The sequence below is a fragment of the Cydia fagiglandana genome, chromosome 8 (assembly GCF_963556715.1).
Source record: "Cydia fagiglandana chromosome 8, ilCydFagi1.1, whole genome shotgun sequence".
NCBI classification, from domain to species: Eukaryota; Metazoa; Arthropoda; class Insecta; order Lepidoptera; family Tortricidae; genus Cydia; species Cydia fagiglandana.
In genome coordinates, this window is record NC_085939.1 from 18,413,326 (window position 1) to 18,439,803 (window position 26,478).

The 26,478-nt window shown below is 38.2% G+C and overlaps 2 protein-coding genes across 2 annotated transcripts in view; one reads left to right on the plus strand and one right to left on the minus strand.

The window, feature by feature from the left end:
- LOC134666853 (cyclic AMP response element-binding protein A) overlaps positions 1–15,976 on the plus strand; it is a 198,341-nt gene extending 182,365 nt beyond the window's left edge. The window contains exons 3-7 of the mRNA XM_063524169.1: positions 2,756–2,940; positions 6,469–6,616; positions 8,818–9,014; positions 9,666–9,809; positions 10,690–15,976. Coding sequence (XP_063380239.1) covers positions 2,756–2,940; positions 6,469–6,616; positions 8,818–9,014; positions 9,666–9,809; positions 10,690–10,878 — 863 coding nt within the window. The 3' untranslated portion in view covers positions 10,879–15,976. The remainder of the gene's footprint in view (positions 1–2,755; positions 2,941–6,468; positions 6,617–8,817; positions 9,015–9,665; positions 9,810–10,689) is intronic.
- Positions 15,977–17,238: 1,262 nt separating this feature from the next.
- Positions 17,239–26,478, minus strand: part of LOC134666757 (heparan-alpha-glucosaminide N-acetyltransferase) — a 57,458-nt gene continuing 48,218 nt past the window's right edge. The window contains exons 6-10 of the mRNA XM_063524031.1: positions 20,528–20,704; positions 19,845–19,966; positions 19,004–19,173; positions 18,399–18,585; positions 17,239–18,203 (exon numbers count right to left, since the gene is read on the minus strand). Of these exons, the coding sequence (XP_063380101.1) occupies positions 17,909–18,203; positions 18,399–18,585; positions 19,004–19,173; positions 19,845–19,966; positions 20,528–20,704 (951 nt within the window). The 3' untranslated portion in view covers positions 17,239–17,908. The remainder of the gene's footprint in view (positions 18,204–18,398; positions 18,586–19,003; positions 19,174–19,844; positions 19,967–20,527; positions 20,705–26,478) is intronic.

Genomic DNA, 26,478 nt, shown 5'->3' on the forward strand with positions numbered 1-26,478 from the left:
ACCATATAATAGGTATGTATGGCGTACCGAATTATTTGAATAGGTACTTTGGATGCTACCTATTATATGATGCTGATTGTACTTTAAGAATAGTTTGATTCCCGGTTCGTGGTAAGAATAAAAAAAATATTTGGATACATTTTTTAACTACCAATCTTTCACACAGTCATGGCGCACGCACGCACGAAAAGGTTGAAACAAATAAATATTATTTTTAATTAACTATTTCTTTTTCTGCATTTTTCTGGCTCATCGGGCATAGAGTTGCCACAGTACATAGTATAATTACGACAGGTTAGAAATATTTGAATCGATGATTGAATAATGTCTTGGTTTTGTGTTCTTCAAAACGTACACTACAACATAACTAAGAACGGTTAGGAAAATAATAACTTAAAATTCCCCGTGAAAGGTAATGATGAAAATACTGATAGAAATACTGATAAGTGTGTGGGGAAATTTAGGAATGTCATGACCTGACTGGACCAAACGCTGGAGCGTGATGAAATTTTATGTCATTGCTAATGATAGTGTCGGGGCCGTATTAAGAATTTTTTCACACCTTTGACGTTAGACATTTGTATTCCGAAAAACAATGTGATGACGTTTGATATTGTCTAGGTCTGAAGGTGTCGACGACCTAGCTGCCTAGTCTAGACAGAATATCAATTTTTTTTTCAAAATTCGAAATTCTTTATTGTATGCCTAGACTTAGTGAACTGTTTCTATTAACATATAGATTATTCTTAACAGTGATAGATGAGTCTGGCAATTTACGAATAAATGGTCTTAATTAATTGATCATAAAATCTGTTCTGTTTGCGATGTACGTAATATCTTAAATTTACACTAATGTCACTTCACATAACAACACACGCACAAAGTAAGTTCACTTAGCGCTTAGCGCCATATGCACCATCCCACTAACCCGGGGTTAACCGGTTACACCAGGAGTTACCATGGATAACAGTACAATTTGACACTGGGTTGACGGTTTCCCTTTTTCCTTTTGAGGTAGGTTCGGAACCCTAAAAATGGCTATACCCTCTGCCATCGCTAAGTATGTAGGTATGTATGTATACCGGGTGTGGCCTATAACATGAGCAAATAATTAAAACTTAGATTGTACTTCTCAAACGGTGACACTTTTGTTCAACAACTTTTAAAAATGATGAAGTATTTAGACTCCCTATTTTTCATACAAATAAAAATTATCTTCAATGGACGCCATCGCCACGCCATATCATTGTGATTGGCGTTGCTTGTCACGCCTTAAACATAACAAAATTCGCAATACATTGCGTCTTAGAATAAACTTTAAAGTGTAATAAAAATCAAACCACAACTTATTTTTAAAAGTCGCTGAACAAATGTTGGTCAGTATGAGGAGTACAGCCTACAGTTTAATTTTTTGCTCGTATTACAGACCACACCCGGTATTCATCAAAGGAATAAAACATCTGTTGTATGCTCACCTAATTAGCGTAAATAATGATTTAATGATGTTATTTGGTAAGCAATGATGCATTCAAAGGCATCTGCAAAAACAATAAGTAGCATAACATAACTACGACTCCATTTAAAAACCCTTCAATTGTGTACCCTATTGTATTATAACAAGGTATAAATTTGAATGAGTGTTGATATGCAGTTAATGCGTTTATTATATGCGCATGCAGTGTTTGTTACATGTTATAAACAGCGAAATCTGTTGATTTGCATATTTAAATGGGGCTAGATTTTCTGATGTAAATAATAATTATTTTATAGCAAGTTGGCGGATTGGTTGAAAACTGAACAATTATTTGGTGAAGGATGCTGATCGTTATTCAGCACATATTTAGGTTAAATTTAACCTAACAGGTAGCGAGTGACCATTAAACATACGTTAGGACCAAGAATATTTAACACTTAACATGTGTTCATCGCCCTATGAGAATGTAATGTAGTACTTTAGGTACCTACTGGAACTACAAAGATTAGTTAGGTACGGCGCATAACCTAGTTAGGTACAGCGCATAACCTAATTAGGTACGGCGCCTAACCTAGTTAGGTACGGCGCATAACCTCAAAACACATTTAAAGATGCTCTACCACTTACGTTACTCAGCTAAGAGCCGTAGCCAATGTAGCCATGAGTCTGTATCAAGCCAATATTCCTAGGGTTGCCATACGCCCCGTACCTATATACGGGACTGTCACCGTATTTAAGTATCACGTCCCGTATTTTTACTGGTCCCGTTTTTGTCCCGTATTTTGTCGACCGGTCCCATACCACAAGCCTTCTCGAGCTTACCGTGGGGCTTAGTCAATTAATAGCGCTCTACAGTCCGTTTTTTTTAGCATTAGAAAGAACTTCGCAGAAGTAAGCTTGTGGATCCAAATCCGGCACTTTTAGAGGTAATAATTTGAAGTAAATTATATGTATCGACTGTGCTACATTAGATAATTCAATAATTATTAACAATTAAAGGGCCTGATAAAAACTGCACGCTTGCTACTGTGGAGTTCTTTCTAATGCTAAAAAAACGAACTATAGAACAGGGCTCCTCCTCCCCTAAAATACACCCCCCCACCCCGGTGGCCCGCGCGAAAGTTTCTGAGGCGCAATAATATGGCCCTCAGGTAAAAAAGTTTGGAGACCCCGGCCTGCTCTAGAATACCACTGTCCCTTATCAGTTCCGACTAATTATGGCAACCCTAAATATTCCTCAACTATCGCCCTGGTTCACAACCGTTTTTTTTTTAATTCCAGACATGGAGGACGAGTGCTACCCCGCCATCCCCGCCAGCGCTTGGAGCCGGCGGCGCTCCAGCGACTCCCTCATGGAGGTGAAGGCCGAGCCCAAGTCGGAGCCCGAGTCGCCCGCCTCCTCCTGCCCCCCCTCGCCCACCCCCGGCACGCCCGTCACACACCTCGACTACGTTATTGACCACACAGTGAGTGCAGTACCGGCTTTACCATAAGGGCACGTGGGGCCCTTATGGGAAGGACGTAAAAAATCCACAGAGGGCCCCCAAGGACAGACAGTAACAGTATACACCGTGTTTTTTTTGATTTCCGTTAACTTCGGGGTATGGTTAGGTATGTTTAAGAGAACTAAACGGCATAGTTAATTTAAAAAAAAAATATTTTTTTTTTCTTGTAAAAAAAAAATTTAAGTTATTAAATGTACCATATAGCGCTGTTGTAACACGGGCATTACATTCAACTCAACCAAACAATTGAAATCTGTGACATATCAATGTCATTTCGTACATCAATCGACCGAGATTGTACTTAAGTTTAGTAGCAAATGTATGAACTCATTATAAACACTTATCAATATGTAAACCGGCCCTAAGGCAAGTGTACACGCTTGTAGAGGCCTTATAGGAAAAAAATAATTTATTGATTATCTCCGAAATGGACTTAATTAGAACATCGGTGTCTTTGAGAAAGTTACTTGATTTAAGCTCAGGAATGCACCCTTGAAATTAACGGAAATCAAAAAAAACACGGTGTATTTGACTACCCATAATAAATAGAAGATCATAGTAGAAAAATGTTAGTTTAATTAGCATTCTTTTCTTTCCAAAGGGGCCCCAAATACTTATTTTTCTTTAAACAAAAACGTCACTTTTGACTGACACATCTAAACCATATCGTTTCTAGATCTATTAATTGACGTATCTTAAAGATCAAATCGGGCGGTCCGAGTCTTGAGCCCTACGCCGAAATTGCCTTCTAAATATGGAATCGGGGCTATAACCGCGAAAATCGAAGTTCGCAAATTGCGGGGATTATTCTCTGTCACTCTAATTACGCCTTCATTGGAGTAAAAGAGAAAGATCCCCGCAATTTGCGAATTTCGATTTTCGCGGTAGCCGCTCAGTTGTCGTTGTAATACTTGTAATATAAAATCCTCTCAACCTCTTTAGTGATTACGGTCACATACAAATGAAACAGCGGTACTTGAGGACCTACCGCGAACCACGTTCGACGTGTTGCCTGTCTGTCGCACTTTTAAATTCGTCCGTAAGTGGGACATCCGAGGCAGCACGTCGAACGTGGTCCGCGGTAAGCCCTCTGAAATTTTGCGAGTACTCTCGGTACTGTCATAATCATATACAGTTTACAGCCAATCATTACTTTTATTGCACCGACCGAAATACACAGCCGTATTCGAACAATGAGATACGTCAAATACTAGATATTGAAACGATATGGATTGGTATGTCACTTGTTGTGTCTTGTTTGACACTGACATATCTAATCCATATCGTTTCAATATCTAGTATTTGACGTATCTCATTGTTCGAATACGGCTGACAGTCTACTTACGCCCTCTTAAATGCGCACGAGTAAGAATAATCTTTATGCCATTAGCATAAGATTCAAATTGGCTTGACCGTATGTAAATATATTCCTCGTGTAGATTCTTAGATTCATAAGACGGATTAATTAGCAACTAAAAGACCCTAAATATAAGGTCACGATAGGTCAAGCACCTCAAATCACGTGGCTACTTTCACCACGCGGTTTTTCAGTACAGACCTGTTCATAAATACATATACATACATTTTTTTGCTTATTACGACGGAGTAAAGTTGGTAATTGTATACATATTTATGACGGCTTGATGGTAATTATCGAGGTTTTCTCAGAAATGTTTGGAAACGAGAGCAGATCGCTGTCGAGATATCTGTAACATAATAAGGAGTTAAGGGTAGGTCACACAGGCAGGTGTAGAAAAATTTGTAAGTGTTCTGTTTGTATGGAATAAAAGATTAAGGACGTTTATTCACAAACGCCTGAATCTGTCAGTTTGACTTATGTATATGACTTATGGTAACATTCCATTTCTAACCGCAGCTGCACTACCGGTACTGAATGCGTCGCTGTCATTGTCAATTTCCATAGTAAAATGACCAGTAATGCAGCTGTCGTTGGAAATGGACTGTCACCTTTATGTAGAAAGGGATTAAAACATAATTTAACTAAATCAAGCCTGTAAAGTTTTATGACTAAGGGGGTTAGAGTTTATTACCTTGCGATACAGAAAAATAATTCTACGATACGGCTTTTTTATTGGCAAATTGATTTACGAAGACAACCTGACCTAATTGCCTGACTTCACAAGTTTGATTGAATTCAGTTGAAGTTTGCCTATAAAAATAATAAAGCCCAAGAAAATATGACTTACCTATGAAGGTGAGGAGAAGAATTTTCCGTTACATCCCCTAATTACTATGGTTTAAATTGATTAAGATTATAAAAATATATTTAATAGTTCATAGAATATTAAAAGATAATTAGTCTAAGTTATCTTATTTTTCACGTAAAATTAATCTTATACTAAGTGATCATGGTCACCCTATGACTTTTGACATACGCTGTATGGAAAGCGACAAGACGTCACATTGAGTAGGATATGGTCATCCTTAGCATTTTGGCATTCAATTTGGTAATTGAATGCAAAAATGAATTCCCACTGTCTGTGTGACCGACGCTTAACTGTAAGTGTTCGAAATACGATTAACAAGCCTGCGACCTTTTCTGTACATAATTCCGGACTTAATTAGGGGTAGTTAGCCGGAACGGTTCATTTTTGATGAACTCGAATAACCCCTTCCTTTGAGTTTTAAAGGGTTAACTCTGTTAGCTACTTTAATCATCCTATTCTGTACATTTGTTTCATTCAAAAATTTGCCAACATTTACAGGTTCAAATCATAGTCATAATATATAGCTGGACAAGCAGATCTTCTCAGTAAAAAAAGGCGCGAAATTCAAATTTTCTATGGGACGATATCCCTTCGCACCTAATACGTTTTTCACATTTGCCGCCTTTTTCTACTGACAAGATCTGCTTGAACAACTATAGTCATACATATATTTATTCAAAATAAAACAATACAGTTATTGTGTTTGAAATACATGGCTTAAAACTAAAATTATTAAACACTTAATAAAATGTAAAGATAGTAATGTAGGTATCCTAAATCTTAAACATTATCATAAATTTCATCCACTGTGTAAAATCAACTTCTCTATAAAAATCTTTTCAAATCCCTATGAAACGGCGAGTGATCCTTAATGATTTTTAGTTCATTAGGCAATCTATTATAAAGGGTTATGGCTTGATGAATCGAATTGGTTAATTATGATATCTATAGAAATTGAAGAGATGTTTACAAAAACAACATAACTGCTTAGAGCGGTTGACACTTTTTTAAGAACATTGTTAATCGTTTCAGGTGTCAATCAGTGTAGTCAGTTATGTTGTTTTTATAAACATCCCTTCAATTGTTATAAACTATAAACTTCAATTAAAATGTATGATTTTTTGTGAAGAAGGTTTTCCGAAAAATGGATTTATAGATCAGATAAAACGGATTAGCAATTTAGCATAAAAATATTAGTATTAAGCTTCATACAAATCCTTCTCACAAGAATGTGTTTAAATTAACTCCTTTATCATTGCAGACGGGAACCATACACATGCCACAAGCCGTGCTGCAAAAAGTGGGGGCAGCGGGCGTGCCACAACTGTTGCTCAGTGCTGCACCAAGGCTCGCCACCACGCTCAACTCCAACAAGTTGTCCATCAAGGTCACATCCAGCTCAGGATCTGGTACGTACTTGTATTTTACACATGCTGCAAAAAGTGCAAAAAGTGGGGGCAGTGAGCGTGCCACAACTGTTGCTCAGTGCTGCACCAAGGCTCGCCACCACGCTCAACTCCAACAAGTTGTCCATCAAGGTCACATCCAGCTCAGGATCTGGTACGTACTCGTATTTTAACTATCCGACAGCAAAATGCACATGCTACTTGAAAAAAATCCAATCCGAACAATTATAGGTTATAGATGTACCTAACATCCTCGATTTCGCCAAGATCTCATGATTAGATTCTGGTTACAATGAGAATGGAACCAATTTTAGTGTCCTTTCATACAAAATAATCCTCCAAATTGACACAATATATCAAACTGACGAATTGAAAACCATTTTTATATAATTATATCTCTGTTTGGCCCGATGGTACTGGTAGAGAATGCCATTAGGCATTAAATCCGCCGTTTGTACATTATTTTGAGGTTTCTGTGATATATGTATAAGTATGTGGGTAAACCTAGATTATGTTTACTTAGGTGTAGGGTAGTTGTAGTTTGACAGTCTTTAACACGTTCGCGGACGCGGATTGCATAGCATCCGTTTTTGCACTACTCCTGGTGACGCGTATGCTAAAGCATCCGTTATTCGTTTTAAATTTCTGCATTGAAATGCTTATCAATCCGCTTTACCACAGTATAATATTATTCACCAACTTTTCAACTCTACCAGTCACCAGATTCAAAGTTTGCATACTGCCATTTTACATAGTTTTATCGAAGTTAAAAATTATCCTGTGACGTCTCCAATTGAGCCCCCCTTTCTGTGACGCACATGCTATAGCATTCGTCTTTGTATGGCAGCTCCCTTAGTAGCCCGGCAGGTGCGTCTGGGAGTAGACACGTGCAATTTGGGTGAATTTCTTGCGCGATAGCCATTTTTACGGATTGTTTATAACATCATAATTAATGTTTTTCTTACAATTTCTTTAAGTTTTTCAATGTGTTTTAATAAACAAACATGTTTACTTGTGGTTTATTGTGCTACAATCATATTTTGATAACGGTGAATGTGAAAAAGTGAGGCATGAATGTGTATACCTATCATTCAAGTAATTACGTTACTAGTCATAGTTTTGATGATATAATTGTGAATTATAAGCCCGCTGGCGCTCGATGATCACCTCTTACAAGGTAAGACCGTTTATGACTAGTATTGTGGCATAATTTTTGTATATTTCACGCCTTATGTTTGGTGCAGATGCATCCGAAAAAGAATATAAAGTTGGGTGAATCATCGCTTGACAGAAAAGTGGTGGACGGTTTACGTCCAGAACTTAAAGCGGCGGTGACTTAGGGAACTCAAAAAGTGTAATACGGTAGAGATTGACGATTTTGAAAGTGGTGGTGGCGTAAATGCTGCGTATACCTTTGACAGCTGGAAGAAAAAACCTGTCTTTTTTATGAGAGCTCAACCGGCTCCACTCGGCTCTCTGCAACATGCCATGAGTGGGCATTTAGATTCTTCAGACATATTATGCGGTCTCCAACGCATGATGTGTAGTATCACATAATTTTAGGTCCAATGAATGACGAACGTGCTTGGGATGGGGCATGTATGAAAAGGACATAATATTACAATGATAAGAAATGGGGGAACAAAACAGAAGTAGAAAAATGTTTGAAGAGGTCAGCAATGAGTCTTTAGAGCAAAAATCTCGCCTCTAGGAAGTCAGAAGTCTCAGCCATTAAGTCCATCAAGTACGATGAATGAATGCTATAACATGCGATGTCATATAAGATCACATCTTGACTACGTCATGTGACGGAGATGCTTATGCATCCGAATTGTATAGCATTTGTTGTCACATACATACATACCGTATAAAAAATATACTTCATATTGACGCGGATTGCATAGCATCCGCCTTGCATAGCATTACGCGTCATATACAAACCTAAAAGATATATTTGTAGTGATAGGTATGCTATAACAGTCGCAAAATTTCCATACAAAATTTAGGTGTCCAAATGGTGTGACTGAGCGTCCGCGAACGTGTTAATTAAACCTCCTACGAATCGCATCAAGTGTTTGTACTGCTGATACCTAGACTTCCTCGTTCCTATGTTCCTTGATTCCACAGTTTCGTGCAATAAAGTTTAAATAAATAAAACCTTCAACATTTTGCGTTTGCGTCCTTTTGAAAATGTAGTATGTTAGCAGGGTTCCACCTGCCGCCGACGCCGCCGTCGTCGCTGTCGTCGTCGGACAGCGAGGGCGCGCGCTCGCCGGCGCACGACGCGCCCTCGCCCGCGCCCGCGCCCGCGCCCGCGCCCGCGCCGCCGCGCCGCGCGCACCTCTACCTGTCGCACCACTCCCGCCAGCCCATCAACACGCCGCTCATCAGCACGCAACCGGTAAATAAATGAGCTTTTGAAATGCTTTGCTATGCGTGGTCCGGAATACTCGTAGTCGGAGATGAGAATTTTCAGCTCTTTTTTGAGTTGTACCCGAGTCCATGGGCCCCGCGTAATCCTCGCACACACTGATTAGCTTCCTGAGAGCGCCAATCGATGGACTCAGCAGCACCATATCGTCCGCGTAACTTATATTATTGACACATGTTCCATCAATAGAACATCCGATTTTGGTTCTGCTGAACTCAACGATTATAGTGTTCACATATAAATTAAATAATTTTGGTGACGTCTACCCGTGCCTTACTCCGCATTCCAACCGGTACAAGTCCGAGCGCGAGTCCGCCACCTGACGAAGTTCGTTTGGTTATTGTACCAGTACTTAAACATGGCAATAACATCACCAGGCAGGTCAGTCTCGCACTCTAACTTGCTCCACAGAACGTCGTAGGCAACCAAATCGAAAGCTTTTGATAAGTCTAGGAAGCACGGATACACTGGTGTCTTACTATCAGTGTAGACATAGTACATAACGGATTAAGGGCAGGAAGAAGAAGAAGAAGATCAGAAAAGATTTATGGAGATACTATAACCTAGATTTCCTTTTGAATGTTACACACTGATTAATTAAAATACTTTTGGTCATTACAGAAAGGTTCAACAGGTCAACTGGTGCTAACAGACGAAGAGAAACGCACACTGCTCGCAGAAGGTTACCCCGTGCCCACGCGTCTTCCCCTCACCAAGGCCGAGGAGAAATCACTGAAGAAAATCAGAAGGAAAATCAAGAACAAGGTACAAACGACCGATATATTCTATTTATATCACGATTTATATCCCTACCATTATGTAATGCAAAGAAGTCCCCCAAGAAATAATTATAGAACAAGGTAAAACGATGAATTAAGAAACGGTTTCTAGTAGTTTACTATTGACTTCGCCTATCGTTCACCAAGGCAAAGGAAAACATAGAGCAAGGTAAACACGATTAATGTTTTCTTAAAAAAACGTTTTTTCACGCCTACCATTCTTCAAGGTAATGGATTTATATCAAATTAGGGTAATTTTTCAATTACTGGCCACCGTTTAGTAGTTGGCCACCCTAAACAAAAAATGAATTCTATTCACCTATAATAAACAGAATTACTTATACTAATATGAATTCTGTTCATGTAGAATTCATTTTTAGTTTAGGGTGATCAGTTATTAGCAGGTGGCCAGTAATTGACGATGTACCCTACTAAGTAGTAGTGCACTTAAGTAGATCGGCAGATAAGAAAATCAGAAGGAAAATATGGAACAAGGTGCAAACAATTTGTTTCCTCGTATTTTAATGAGTGAATAATGAGTGATTGATAGCAGAAATAGAGGATAACCGTGTTCAGCTATAATCAGTGTAATTAAAGTTCTATCAAAGTCAATTATATTCATTCCCTTTTACGTTTTTTGTTAACAATTAATAGTAATATATTGATCCTAAATACCAGTCATTTCAATTGCTGGTTGTTATCATACCTACTCGTATTCTGGTCAAAATCTCTTCATACTCATTTTTAGTTATCTCAATGCTTCATTTTAAAAGCTACTAATCGGTGTCTATGAATTTATAGCGCCATTTACCTTTATTTTTGCAAGAGGTTTAAGCACGTAGTAAAGCCGCTCCTCTGTTTTTCAGATATCAGCACAAGAAAGCAGGCGCAAAAAGAAGGAATACATGGACCAACTAGAGAGGAAGGTCGAAATACTTGTATCGGAGAACTCCGACTACAGAAAAAGGGTAGAGACCCTGGAACAGAAGAACGCGAGTCTCCAAAGCCAATTGGCCGCTTTGCAGGCGCTCGTGACGCGGAACGCGCGCAAGTGACGTCATTGTGAAGAGTGTGACGTCGCTGTGAAGAGTGTGACGTCACTGTGAAGAGGGTGACGTCACTGTGAAGAGTGTGACGTCACTCTTCACGCTACGCTTTCCCTAAGGCCTGCTATAGTCTGAATTTATACTGTTATGGTATTGGTCATAGATTATGAGAGGTGACGAATGTCTTTTGATGATACTATTGTAAGTCCAAACGGCGTTCTTACAAATTCATATTGTCCAAGTCTGGTTTAAAAATACGTTTCTTTTAATAGGGAATTGGCCGTTAAATTAATTCCGCTTTTATAAGGCGCTACTTACTAGTAATTTCTGTCTTATTTTTCTGTATATTAACTAATCTATCCAAGTTATTTTATAAACAAATTTCTTTTATTTTACTTCAAATCAATCAAAAGACACTTGTCATTTCTCGAAGTTGTAGATAAATTATTTGGCTACGCCGAGTCGTAATATCAGTCATAATCTATGTGTACTCAAAGTTCAAAAATATATCGAATTTTGATGTCTTGTCTTGTAAACTAGTAAACCATAACATGTCATAATTTATTTAAAAATTTAGGAGAATTTCATTCTAATATTCAACCGGCAAGCTAATTTTTGACAATGTATGTATATTTGGAAGTATTTACATATACTAGGAGACTAAAGGGAACTGTCCCCTAGTGTGAATTGCATTCGATAGCGTAACGTGACGTACGCGTTTACGTTAAGTATCATTTTGTATGGGATTTTGACGCCCCGCTTGGCGCGCTGTTGAAAATCCCATACAAATATAAGCATAACGCAAACGCGAACACGCGTCAATCTATCGAATGAAATTTACGCTAGGGTTGTGTTAGCGTTTCAATATGGTTGCTCACTATATTTTTAGTAATAGGTTTTTGTGGTGCTGGAACTTTATTCCTGCTGTTTTTACTGCAAAGTGCCACACTAGATATTTATTTTTGCAACTGCACTGTTTTCGTCGAAGACTTGATAACAGGGAAATATAATTGGGTCTATAAAGTGCCTTTTATACTACACAATATCACAGAATAAATAATGGTACTAGGTACCTACAGAAGGTTCACTCTATAACAAAACGCGTCTCTTACGAGAGATAGAAGCGCAACCGCGAGCAGGCGTCCATTCCGTAGCGGTGCGCGGCAACCACTACTGCTAGACACCAAAATTGGTGTGGGCCGCATGTACTTGTAGCGACGCGACGAAATTGCGAAGTGAGCCACGCCTGACAATATTCATATCATATAAGACCATCCTACTTAAACTACTTTTCGTTTTTTTATAAATGGTTTTGTGTGATGTTGTGTAGTGTAAAATGCATTCGAGTGTCGATAATTATATAGGCGTGTCGTTAGAAATCTCGTAATATATTATAATAATGCTGCAAGAGCATTAAATAGGTTAAGTCTTAATTTGTGTGTGTTTATTATTATGTGAAATTAGGTTAAGAAATTTTATTGTTACCCAAAGCATACGTTTTACTTGTATGTGGCCGTCGTGGCGATCTTTAGGCCCCTGTACATAATGGGCCAGCGCCGGCCCGTCCAAGGGACGCAGCCATGCTGTAGAATGAGATGGCAATATCACTTGCGGTCTAACGCATAAATGCGTCGCCCAGACTGGCTTACGCTGGCCCATTATGTACAGGGGCCTTTTAGAATATCCCTGGGATTCGCTTCAGGATTCTCGGTAGCATAATATGTAAGACATATACATAGTCTTACAGCATAAATTGAATTCCATGAATTTGCATTTATAAAGAGAAATGTATCTAGAGATTTTATCTTTAAGATAGATATTTGTGTATCTACTAAAGGACCTATTGAGCCGACTGTGTGATTGTATTCGGTAATGTCTAGTCTTTTGTAGAATCAGTTGGGTTCACGGCCCATAGAATAGATGTATTCCATTTGGACCCCGCCGGGCACAGATGGGAATAGGCGCTGCATATAAATCATTCCTATTTGTCCCCTCGGTGGTTTTGGGGCGGGGACAAATGGGAATACACCATAAAATAGCTGTCAATCAGGAATGGCGCTCTGTGGACAAGTACAAACGGACAGCGAGCCTTCTCAACGGTGTATAACATTGTTTTAACCTTTTCGCCGCCATTTACTTGATATAAAGTCGGTACATTTCATGTCCCACACGCCAGGACTTGGTATAAAGCCAAGTACATTTCGTGCCCCACACGCCATTGACTTGATATAAAGTCAGTACTTTTCTTGCGCCACACGCCATGACTAGATATGTTATACGTGTTGTTTACGTGCAATTTGTGGCTTGGCGTTGCTGACAATTTATTACATCATTGGCGTGGCGGTGAAAAAGTTAAAATTGATACATACTGAGGAAAGTTTACAATGAACGTTAAGTAACGTTGGTAAGAATTTGAGTATAAGTATTGAGTTGAGTTTTTATGAAGAGTGACTCAAAAACATTATAATAAATAAAGATTCAGTCTTCAATGTTGAAAGTTCTAAATAAATAAAAGTTAAAAAAGTCATTGCTATAGATTGTTTTGAATTAATATTGAATTGTATATGAAAACAACGTTTAATTTTTTTTTATAATTAAAGGATTAATTCTAAATCAACTGTGTAGAGTCTCGCAAATGAGGATTCCAAAAACTAGTAATTTTTATTTCTAATAACTCACCGTTTGGCCTGTCACTTACGTTTAATGGCAAATTTTCCTTAGTACTTATACAATATTTCATTGTAACGAGCCTTCATATACGAACAGTATTTTGATGTACAGGTTGATTCACGAAAGCTGGCACGAATAGAATGAACGAAACTTTCATTGTATGTGACACCTGTAGTCCTGTATCGGTAGACATAGAGTCAGAGCAGAGCTGCCATTTTATTGGTCAATGTGATACACACAGACATTTTCATTCACCCATTCATTTCATTCGTGCCAGCTCTTGTGAAACGACCTATGACGTACCACGAATCTTGGTACTGTAGGATCGTCTAACATTCTCGTGAACTAATATACATTCCATTTTCTCGATGTAAGTGACTTAAAGTGAGCTTCGTACTTATTAATAATAGAATCTTCGGGATGTAGTCAACTTGCTGTACAAATTTTTACCTGAAACTGTTAATTATGTATACATATGTCTATTTCTCCGCTTGACTAGTATAATTCTATCTGCCGTCCTGAGACGCGTCATTTTATATCACGTTCCTTGATAACCAAAAAAAAAGATGTCGCTACTCTTAAAAACCTCGTATCTCATTACCGAACGGAGACTTAGATACGAGCTTTTATAAATAAATTTTTGGTTGTCATGGGACGTTTAATGTTACTGTGTGCAATTACGTTCTGTTGTACATGTATGAAGTTCTTCCTATGTAGAGTTTTAAGAAAATGTTATATTTATATCGTGCTAAATTAATATATCAACTTATATCGCCCCCAACTCATCAGGGGGCGTGTTATTGAAAATGAAGATATATTTTAAGAGATTTTTTCTAATGAATTTTTAGAAATATATACGTTATACAGTTTTACTTGTCTCTCGTCGAGATCTCTAGATTAGCGTAGCTATTGGTTGAATGGCATCGGGTTATCCTCGCCTTCCGCAGTCGAATTGCATAACTATTCCGACCGACGTTTTGTTTCCATGCTCGAAACTTACATTTTACTCTTAGACCGCCAAAGATATCTATAGACGCGAACGGTTACATTGCAATATAGACCTTCATGCGTTCCAATAAAGCTTACGATAGCGCGTTCAAAGGGTTCGAAGCAATGACGGTCCGAATGTTTCGCAATGAGACAGCAGGGATGTTCGCAGGATAAGGAACTGCAAATGTGCCTATCAGCAACGGTTTTACCAATATGAATTTAAGTGTCAGTGCGTCCGCTAGATGATGCGGGTGCCATTGTAGGGTAAAATCCGTGGCACGCATTCGCGCCACCTAGCGGACGCCCTCAGAGGCAATAGCGAATGGCAGGCGATGATCCTTAGAGAAAATACGATATTTATATAAAAATAAAGTATTTTAACTTGTAAAATATATAATTCCTAATATGGCATTTACCGTCTACAAAGGAGTGATGTAATTGAAAACGACTTATATGAATTAACTAATGTAGTTAAGTTATGGATTAATAATTTAATGCATGTTAACTGAATGCCAAACTTGTACATAGCTGTTGTACAAGTACAACACTTCTGAGTGACAATTTAGTATGATCAATTCGTCAACCGAGCAGATAAAATGATTAATTAATTAATATCGATCCGTGCGAGTTTAATGGGCAATTAGAGTTTCGTATTTCTACATACTTTTACCTCTAGCCGCCTAGAGGCCTAATAAAAGGACCCCGTTTCACTTTTTGAATCCTATTTCTGACAAAGCAGAATTGCGTTTGTCGTAGATTATTGATTTATCGGTGGCTAGAGGATATTACACTTTCAGTCTCTATTCTTAAAGCTCAATTTATAATTTACGGGTCATCTTAAAAGGACCCTTTCAATCTCAGAGGTTTACGAGATCTAAGGTTAGCCTTAATAGAGACCTACACTCACTCAGGGAATTAAGAGATATATGTTGACTTTTATAAGAACAACTTGAGATACCTACATAGTAGTCGCTCTCAAAGCCCTATTAAATATGAAAAGTATGTATCTAAGTATATATCTGTATCTTTCTTAAAACACATATAATATGTACAATGATTAGGCAAAATTGCTGGTATGACGTACAGCGCGCCACATAATTGTGGACGCCCTAGAGTGTCTTACAAATAAAAGTCTGTCTTTTACAAAGTTAGTGTCCTAAGATATTCCTCGAAAGCCTAAAACTCTCACGCGTTGTATTTTTGTGTGTGCTAAACTCAGAAAACATATTTTCATAAGATATTGTGCAATAACGGCCTAAAACCGGTTTGATGAAGCGGCCATGCCAATTGTTGTTCAGTGTAATTTTTATTAATAGTTTTATTTGTTAAAACTACTCGCTGTTACCTTGAGTCATCATTTGTTGAATCGTTTGTTTTATTATTATTTTCAATGACATTACGGATTTTACTGTCACCTTTGAAATAAATAAAGCGTCAAAATATTGTATACCTACCGGTGTTTTTATTCCTGAAACTATCGATGCTGCCGCTTGGGACAATTTTTTAGACCAGAATTTCATACATTTTCAATTTTAAACTTTTGAACGCCACAGACGGCAATTGAAGTCAACGCAAAATCGTGACAACGACGCCAAAGGCGGCATTTGACGTCGATCGTTTTTTGATGAAAATCTACTGAAAAACACGCCACTTTTAGGTTGGCATTAGTTATTCACAAAACTAAATTTTACCCCCGTGGCGTCAGGGGCGCGGCAAATGGATGCGGCGTTTGGCGTTAAAAGGTTAAAGGTCATATTCTAGCCTGTTGTCTAATGTGACTCCTAAGCGGAGTATTACATTTTTGCTGGGTGGGTCACATTTATTATGCAATGATAGATTCGAGATGGGCTCACTATAGACAGTTATTTTCAAACACGATAATATTCCTTCAAAGTTTATTCGGAAATAATTACTAAGTAACTATAGGGGTCATCCATTAATTACGACACACGAATTTCTAGGTTTTTTGACCCCTCCCCCCCTCCTTGTCACACTTGGTCACATTTGGCAAACCCCTCCCCCCTAGTGTGACGTCACATTTTTTCTACGAAATCGCCAAATCGAATTAAGTAAGTACCTAAGTATTATTAAAATTTTATCAAAATATTTTTGACGATATAAATATTAGTAATTTTATAACCCAAAACTGCTTAGGAAAGAAAATTAAACGAATAAAAACGATTATCGTTTTAAAAACTTGTTCTTTAAATTTATAGCGAATAAAATAATTTAAATAAATTTTCGGTTACTGATGAAGTTAAAGTGACGTCACAAAATTTGTGTCTCCCCCTCCCCCATGTCACAATATGTCACATTTTCTTGACCCCCCTCCCTCCCCCTAAACGTGTGACGTAATTAATGGATGACCCCATATTAGTAAAAAAATAATTCTACTGAACTTTTCAATTGTATTTAATATTAAGACTAGACACGTTACGTCAAATTAAAGAAAGGAAGTGAATCTAAACAATTACATTAAAACTGGGCGTTGTATTATTTAGGCCATTCGTCTATCGTCCAGTTAATGTAATGGCTCCTCTACATGATGGGCCAACGCCGGCCACTCCAAGGGACGCAGCCATGCGGTAGAATGAGATAGCAATATCACTTGCTCCCTCTAACGCATAAATGCGTCCCTTGGATTGGCCGGCGTTGGCCCATCGTGTAGAGGAGCCATAAGGTTCTAAGGATTTAAATAAGCATACAACGATTGTTAAATGTTTTTATTTCTACTACAGCTAAGATACAAGTTCAGTTAAATCTAATAATCAGTCTTTAAAACTACGTTAAGCTAACTTGGCAAATTAAAGCGACTTCTCTATAACGGCTCATTACAAAAACTTAATTACATACTTGGCCAAGTTACACCGCATAGGAAATCTGACCAACCTCATCACAGAGCACCATTGGAGCAAAGTGAGAGATTGGTCGCCATCTGACAAGACTCAAATGGAATTATTAAGTCGGTTTCATACTTATAAATCTAATGTAAAGTACAATCAAACCGGTACTGATTGTGAGTACGTTTTGAACAATTTGTCATATACAAAAAGGTTGACGCATCCAACAGGATTGGTATAAAATAAAGCAAATAAAACATAACACAGTATAAACCTTAGAAATCATTAAATTCTGCTTTGACAGGACAGGATACATTGGTAGCGCTATCACTTATAAGCGTTCTTGGCGCTATGGACACAACTCAAAATGGTTTTCAATAATTTTAATGTTTTATTCACTCTTATAATGAGTAATAGATAGTTTTTCTCCAATGCGCATAGTTATCGAACGGATCTTAACGTCCAAATGAATAAGAAAAATATTAAATACAGTGTTATACTGTTCTCTTACAAGCTCGATTCTACTTTCCACAAGCAATTCAAAGCGATATAAAAACCTTCTTCTTCGCCATAACATGCGCTATGACAACCCAAAGCGCGGTCCCCCAAACAGCCTCCAACAAGTTTATCGTATGCGTCTCCATATTGGACACCTTCCAATGGAATGGAAACATGTTATAACACACCATATGCCCTACATATAGGGCTATGGCGTTGAGGCCGGGCGCTCGGAACGGCCCGCCGCCCCAGAGGCGCCAGGCGTCCGTGAACAGGTAGCAGAGGACTAGCAGGACGAGGCAGAACGAGGTCGTCACCAGGACGAAGGAGATGGACCTGGAAAATGGAGTTATTTATAAAGTTTCGCGGCAAGCGGAAACCGATAAATTAATCGAAAAAGTAGGTGTCGCAATAACGTGATGTAGCCTACATTTCATTCAAAGTTGTCTCTTAATATTTGTTTAACGTTCAGCTTCCATTGTTTTTATAAGCTTCTTGCTGCTATCGAACAAACACCTCAAAAACACTCACCACAGGTTCTTATTGATTGGCACCACTCCATGCTCCCTGCTGAAGCCAGTCAGCAAGGCACCGGCTAGAGCGAAAACTAGTCCCCACGCAAGCCAGCGAGACACGCGTGCTTTGTGTGAGCGCTGCAGCAATACTGTCGCTCCTGCTTGCACACCTAGTAGCGCTTGTACAGCTGATGTTAGGCAACCTTTAAATTAAATAATAATGGATTCAGATATTCACTCAAAAGGGCTAGGCTTGAGCTTTACTCGGAGACTCTCCGAACAATTGGATAGGGTCAGTCGGTGGTCTCTGGAGATTCGTTGGTACAGACATGACGAACCCAGCATCACATGGTGATTATAGCCAGTAACTCTTACCTACTTATAAAACGCTTAATTAATAACCTTTAGGGTCAGTCTGTGGTCTTCCGTAGAGGTTACGACACTCCACCGTCCAAATGTGATGAATCTATAGTCTAAATGTGTGACAGTCTTAGCTAGTAGCTAACCTAGCTAAGTAACCTTCAGTTAGTCTTTGGACTCTTTGGTGAATAAATGGATAAGGATAGACGAGATCGAGAAGAATGGAGTTCTTATGGAGGCAACTGAAGAAGAGTAGCTTACCAAGTAAACCCTCAGGGTCAGTATGTGGTCCTCCGTAGACCTGGCGACGGTCAGTCCACTGGAACAGGTGTGAGGAGCCAAGGATCAGACGGTCGATGTAGCCCGCCGCGCCGCCGCTACACTCCGGGGCTGCCCAGTCGTCGTGCTTGCCGCCGGGGCCGAGGTAGCCTCTGGAAGTACAATATTGGTTTTTTATAACTAAGTATATTGGGGGCATACTCCCCGCCTGATGGTAAGCAGTCTCCGTAGCCTATGGCCGCCTGCAACTGACATTGGCCTTGTTTAGTATAAACACTTCAAATATTTTAGTCTCGTAGACAAAATTTGTTCCATCATCCACCTAAGAGCGGGCTCTTAGCTATAGAAAGTAGCTGTGGCCAAAGACTTGATTTTAGAAGATTTCACATTGCTCTGGCTGAAGGAATGATGATGCTAAACCACGGTGGTGATCACGTTGTGAACAACATTAAAAAGATAAATGTAGATAAATTTTCTACAAATTTTGTGTACACGAGTCACTTGAGAGCGCACCAGCGATAAGATGTGACAAGAAGTGTAGTGGTTGTGTAATGAATGATGATGTACAATACGCTGGACAGCCAGGGTTGTGAACTACGAGGTGATAACAGTGTGAACTGCTACAAGGGCACCAGCTAGCGTCCAATACCACACGCAGGAGAGGACGTCTTTCACCTGCTGATGATGATGAACTTACGCTGGACAGTCGGGGTCGTGAACTACGAAGGTGATCGCAGTGTCACATGCTAATAGGGCACCAGTTAGCGACCAACACCACACGCAAGACAGGACGTCTTTCACCTGCTGATGATGATGTACTTACGCTGGACAGCCAGGCTCGTGAACTACGAAGGTGATCACAGTGTGAACTGCTACAAGGGCTCCAGCTAAAGCCCAGCACCACACACACGAAAGGACGTCCTTTAAAGCCTGTCCGCAAGCCCCCTGAAAGAAACAATCTCATAGTAAGTAATCTTTACTCATTAATAGAATATATATATCTCAATAGTCTTTAAAAACATATGAACAGGGAAATATCATCCAGTCCCTCTAGTCATTAGTATAATATATCTCTAGGTATCAGGGTCTTTAAATGCAAAAGATGAGCAGGAAAATAATATAAAATAATATTGTCCGGTCCTTGTCGCAACTAAAAACTATTGGGATAATATTATCCATATAGTGTGCATATGCACACTCACCCCACACGGCACTACAGCATGACAGCACACATTGAGATAAAATTTACACCTCAATTATTGGGAAAATGTAGAATTTAGTTTTGAACACCCGCAAACTACCTATATCGTCGCTAGTTGTAAAGTCGATCTGTCACTAAAAGCAACTACCGAACAAATAAATTATCAAAATCATAATAGGTACATTTGATCGAAGCCATTTTTAAAAGAAAAAGGATTGAAATGTTCAAGTAAGATTGTGTTTTATAGAAATTAAAGTGCTCCCAAACCCTGTAGGTGCAGGAAACTGAGAGACAGAGAATCAAACCTCATGTACCCTGGGTGGCGTGAAGTACTTGGGCGCCGTGAGCGCGTAGAAGCCAGCCGCCACGAGATACGCCACGGCGAGCCGCTGGAGGACGCCAAACACGCGTATCTGGCTTAAAGTGTTGTTCCCTGCGATTGTGTTTAGAGCGACGCCAAGCAGAAACATGATGCAGGAACGCTGAAAAAAATCAAACATAATTACCTCGTGGGTCTAAATATACATTAAAATGTACATATTAAATGCATACTAATTTTAACTCCTCGTGAAACAAATAAAGTAGTATTTCTTTTGTTTCATTGTGTTTTAAAACAAACGAGATTCGTTCCAATTTACTTATAGAACAAGGTTCAATAAAAAAATTGGAAAAATTCTATGGCGGGTCCTACCCTTACGCTCTGTAGGTCACCCCGACTCAGGCACCAAGATGGCAATGATGGTCTCATCGAAAGATTAGCGCTGGAAGTCGCCAGCAACATAGTAAGTAAGTAAGTAATCATTTATTGTCAGATTATGCAATGTCAGTATACAGATGTTACAATATTATTTGATTAGAGAGTGTCACAATCAACCGGTTTACGGTATACAATGTCCTTATTCCTAAAATACATATACATAGTACAATTCAAATAACCTTAAGATTAAACAAAAAAAAAATGTCTAAGGTACAAAATACATATAAAAAAAAAACTATTCAACCCTACGATCATAATATAAAGCAACATTATTGTTTATTACCTACTAGCTATATTATTCATTACTATGTCAATTCAATACGTATTTCGTCACACTTTATTTTCACTACACTGAGAGAAAAATCGGCTGACAAAGCACAATAAATGCTTTGTCATTTTTTTTGTTGTTGTAAGAGCAATAAGCTTTGTGGCGAAAACAAAACGAGCTTATTGCCACCGACAACTTTTTTATTGCTAACCGTAAATCAACAGTTTATTGTATCGGTAACAATATTTACATTGCTACCGGAACAACCTATGTTTCCTTTGTCATGGCCTTCATATAATATTGCTAATTTATCAAGGTTAGACTTAGCTTCTACAACAAAGCATCTATATTTTGTCGTAGCGACCAAACTACTTTGCTGTTTTATCAAATCACGTGGCTTGTTACTGCAACAAAGCGTTTCTGTTTGTTCCAGTGACAATGTCACTTTGCAATGTTATCAAAGTTTTACCTTGTTGCTGGAGCAAAGATTTTATCCTTTGTTGCAGGTACAAACGTACCTTGCTAATTTATTAAAGTTAGATTTTGCTTATATAACAAAGCAGTTATATTTTGTTGTTCTAACAACTTCACTTTGCTCATTTTAAAACTAAAACGATTTGTTGCTGCCACAAAATGTTTTTTTTTGTTCCAGTTACAATATCACTTTGCAGTGTTAACAAAGTTTTACCTTGTTGCTGGAGCAAAGATTTTATCCTTTGTTGCAGGTACAACGTGCCTTGCTAACTTATCAAAGTTAGATTTAGCTTATATAACAAAGCAGTTATTTTTTGTTGTTCTAACAACATCACTTTGCTCATTTTTAAACTAAAATGATTTGTCGCTGCCACAAAATGTTTTTTTTTGTTCCAGTTACAATATCACTTTGCAATGATATCAAAGCTTTACCTTGTTGCTGGAGCAAATATTTTATCCTTTGTTGCATGTACAACGTGCCTTGCTAACTTATTAAAGTTAGATTTAGCTTTTACAACAAATCAGTTATCTTTTGTTGTTCTTACAACATCACTTTGCTCATTTTTAAAATAAAACGATTTGTTGCTTCCACAAAATGTTTTTGTTTGTTCCAGTTACAATATCACTCTGTAATTTAATCATAGCCCAACCTTGTTGCTGAAACTAGGTGATTTTCTTTTATTGCACTAACAAAGTGCCATTGTTATTATATTCAAATATGACTTAGTTTTTATAACAAAGCAGTGTATTTTATTGAAGTTAGACTTTGTTGCTGCGAACGTTACTAAGGTAGGTACACTCGACTTCAAATCAAGACTTTAACAAGATTTTAACAACATATAAGTTTACGACCAATTTAAGCACGAAACTCGAATAACCGGTTGTTACGGTTATTTTCGGTTATAAATTCTATGAATTTATCTTCTTTTTTGGCTGTGACACCTGTGACTATAATTTTTGTCATTCGTGTACTTAACGAAAATGTACCAAATTTACTTCCCTATTTATGAAATACATATTTTGATTGAATATTGTATCACGTCCAAGGTCATATTTTAACTTTTACTGTATTTTGTGTGCGTTATGAAATAATTACAACCGGCCGAGTGCGAGTCAGACTCGCGCACGAAGGGTTCCGTACCATTAGGCAGAAAACGGCAAATAAATCAAGTTTGTTGTATACCCTACTTCAACTGTCTAGCTATCACGGTTTATGAGTTACAGCCTGGGGACAGACAGACCGACGGACAGACAGACGGACTGCGGAGTCTTAGTAATAGGGTCCCGTTTTTACCCTTTGGGTACAGAACCCTAAAAACGAAGACTTACACTCACATTCCTTAATACTGTACATTTATTGTCGTAATTTTGTAATTATATTATTGTAATAAAGTTTATCATTTTTTGTCGTGATTCGAGAATAACCGTAACCGATTATAAACGATTATTTTTCGGGCATAACCGTAACTGAAACCGGTTATGAAGAGCCCATCAACGTGCACACTAGCGCCACTGCTAAATAATGGTGATTATTTAAATTTAACGAAAGATATTTAAAAAAAGGGGGCCGCTACGTACTGTATTTTGTATTTAAATATCTTTTGAATACATCAGACTAGGTTTTATGTTGCTGGATTCGTCGATCTAGGAACTCAAAACAAAAACGGCCGTTTTAACTTTGGACGCATAGATTGACGAATCCAGCAACAGATCTTTCGTTAAATTTAAATAATCACGATTATTTAGCAGTGGTGCTAGTATGCACGTTGATGGGCTCTGAAGTCTGGCCGGTTATTGCATTTCTTAATCATGAGTGAAGTCGATTACTCAATCGAGCATCACTCAAATCGAACCTTTACATCAAAAATGTCAAAAACAATTTCCCTCTTTAATTATTTTTTAAACGTTAAAGGCACAAACTTATTCTGCCATTCAATTCAGTACCATTTAATATATAATATACTTGGTCAAGCAGATCTTGTCAGTAGAAAAAGGCGGCAAATTTGAAAAATGTAGGCGCGAAGGGATATCGTCCCATAGAAACTTTGAATTTCGTGCCTTTTTTTACTGACAAGATTTGCTTGACCAGCTTTAGTTTGTCAAAGGACTGCCGCATTTCAAAGATAGACAGAGAGATTCATACTACCTTTGTCTTGTATTAGCACCCAAAAGAAAAGGATGAGTATAGTTTTTTTTGTTCTTATTTACTGACAATTTGGTTTGACCAACTATACTTAATTATGCAATAAAAAATAATAATTGTGCAATATAAGCTGTATGAACACGGATGAGATAAGTTGTTATTAAGTTAATATTACTGTATTGTTTTTTATTTCCCGTCCGCTAAAACAGGACAGTAATAGTTTTTTTTTTATTTGAGTTTTACAATAAAGAAGAATTTCCCGTACTATTTTTGCTAAAATACGGAGAACATTTCTGAGCACATTGGAAAAATTGATTTTTTTAATGCATTTGCGATAATTTTACGCGAGTGTACAAGATTTAATTCGTCACAAATTTAATTTGTCAATTCGACAACCTACCGAAACTAACTTTGTGAAAATGGCAACTCGCGGGCACGGGCGGGGTACGGGGTAAGGGGTATGTATGTTGTCGTTTCGTTTAGTTTTTTTGTCTTCAAATACGAATGTCAACGGTAGAGAATGGACGCGCGCCTATATTACTTAGTGCTACGATTCGATCACCAAGTAAAGTGATTTTATTATGAAAAGTGCAAAATGGACATAACTAGTTTTCTTGACAGTGCCGGGCTGACACATTTGTCGCAGCGTATGGTGGGTAAGTGTTTATTTATTCTTATGAATGTTATAAATATGAAAGTGAGTTTTTAAGTTTATTTGTTACTCTTTTATTCACGCATTAACTTTTCAACGGATCATCAAGACCATTCTCGTTTTTCTGCTAAAACATACTGCGTTCGATCGGGTCGGATCGGGTCTTTGGGGTGATGGAGTGTTATTTTGTGTACTCATGTCTGTATACATGGCCACAAATCAAAATATAACCAGCAGAGGTGCGACACAAAGTGTGAAAACACGAGGCGTGTTAAAATTAAACTTGATGTGTAGCCGTGTGTAAATATGACGGCCGTCAGTCCAGAGCACATTATTTTGGCTACCTCTATGAGCAGGACCACCGTGCTATTGTTTTGTACAAAGATGTGGATCTGAACTTGGAGTATAATATACCAAGACTCCAAGGTGATGGGTTCTAAAGTTTTCAAACACATTGCGTCGCACTTTTGACCATAATTTGTCGATCCAACAAAACTATTGTCATATCGGCAAAGGTACATATTTACTAACTAAACCTTGTTTCTGTAGCAATGTATAACATATTGTATTGTCGTTTCGGTGACGATGACGACCGGTCTGGACTAATGGGTAGTGACACTGCCTGTGAAGCCTATGGTCCTGGGTTCGAATCCCGGTAAGGGCATTTATTTGTGTGATGAACACAGATATTTGTTCCCGAGTCATGGATGTTTTCTATGTATATAAGTATGTATTTATCTATATAATTATGTACATAATTATATCGTCACCTAGCACCCATAATAGTACAAGCTTTGCTTTGGGGCTAGGTTGATCTGTGTAAGAAGTCCCCTAATATTTATTTATTTATATCGACAAAGGTAACTATTAACTAGTTAATGTTGTTTCTGTAGCGATTTAACTGAACTTTATGTTGCTTTCAGAGGAGGGAGTGACACTTGATTTTTTGCTGCAAGCAAATGATGAAGAGTTGTCTGAACTGACAACAAAAGTTGCAGACAAAATAAGACTGAGATCTTCATTAGAGAAAATTAGACAAAAAGTTGGTAATTTTTTTTAGTAGTTAAATAGTAGTATTATCTCTTTATTCATCATTCGTCTTAGGCTAGGTTTTTATAATATGAATATAAAAGTAAAATATACAAACACTTACAAAACAATAAAAAATACATATACACATTATAAAAAACTTAACCTAGGGTGCCGCCAGCAGCGGGGCAAGGCCCAAGCTACCGGTGGTCAGGGCCGCAGAGAGAGGAACCGGCGGACTATCCGCGCCGTGTCCAAGATCACCGCCTTCTGCATCTGTCCCTTGATCCAACCACCTAGCGAGAGTCTCTCAAGATGTTGGTCGAGGCTCTTCGCTATTAAACCGTTCACTGAAATAGTAGTATTATTATTGAAGCTTTTCCGTAGCAGCTATAGTTTTGTAGATCATTTGTTAGTCTGTAGTAGTACGTATATGTAGTAAGTATATATTCTCATGAAGTGAAATGTACAATTTCTTTTGAGAAAATAAAGTTCTTTAAGCATAATACACGACGCTCTTCACGAGGCAGCAGATAGAAGTGTGTGGCGCCGAGTGGTCCACACAAAACTATTTCGACGAGATGGTCACGACCCTCAGCATTGAGGAAACCGACGCGAGGAGGAGGAGGGAAGCATAATACAGAATTCTTAAAATTGTTTCTTTTTTCAGAACGCCCCTTTTATGAATGACCCCGTACTGTTCTCTCCAAGGTCCAGCGCATGCAGCAGCCCAGTGCCAGTAGCTTTGCCTGAAAGGCGAAGTATATTAATTCTAGGACCAAATGGAACTCTTGAGGTATGTATTTTGAATCTTAATCCTTAAAAAAAGAATTCTGGGTGGGTAACGGAAATTAGGTGGGTAAAGATTTTAAATCATTTGAACAGCTTGGCAGATATTTCTGCCGGTGACTGTACCTACCTAACAATTTTTTT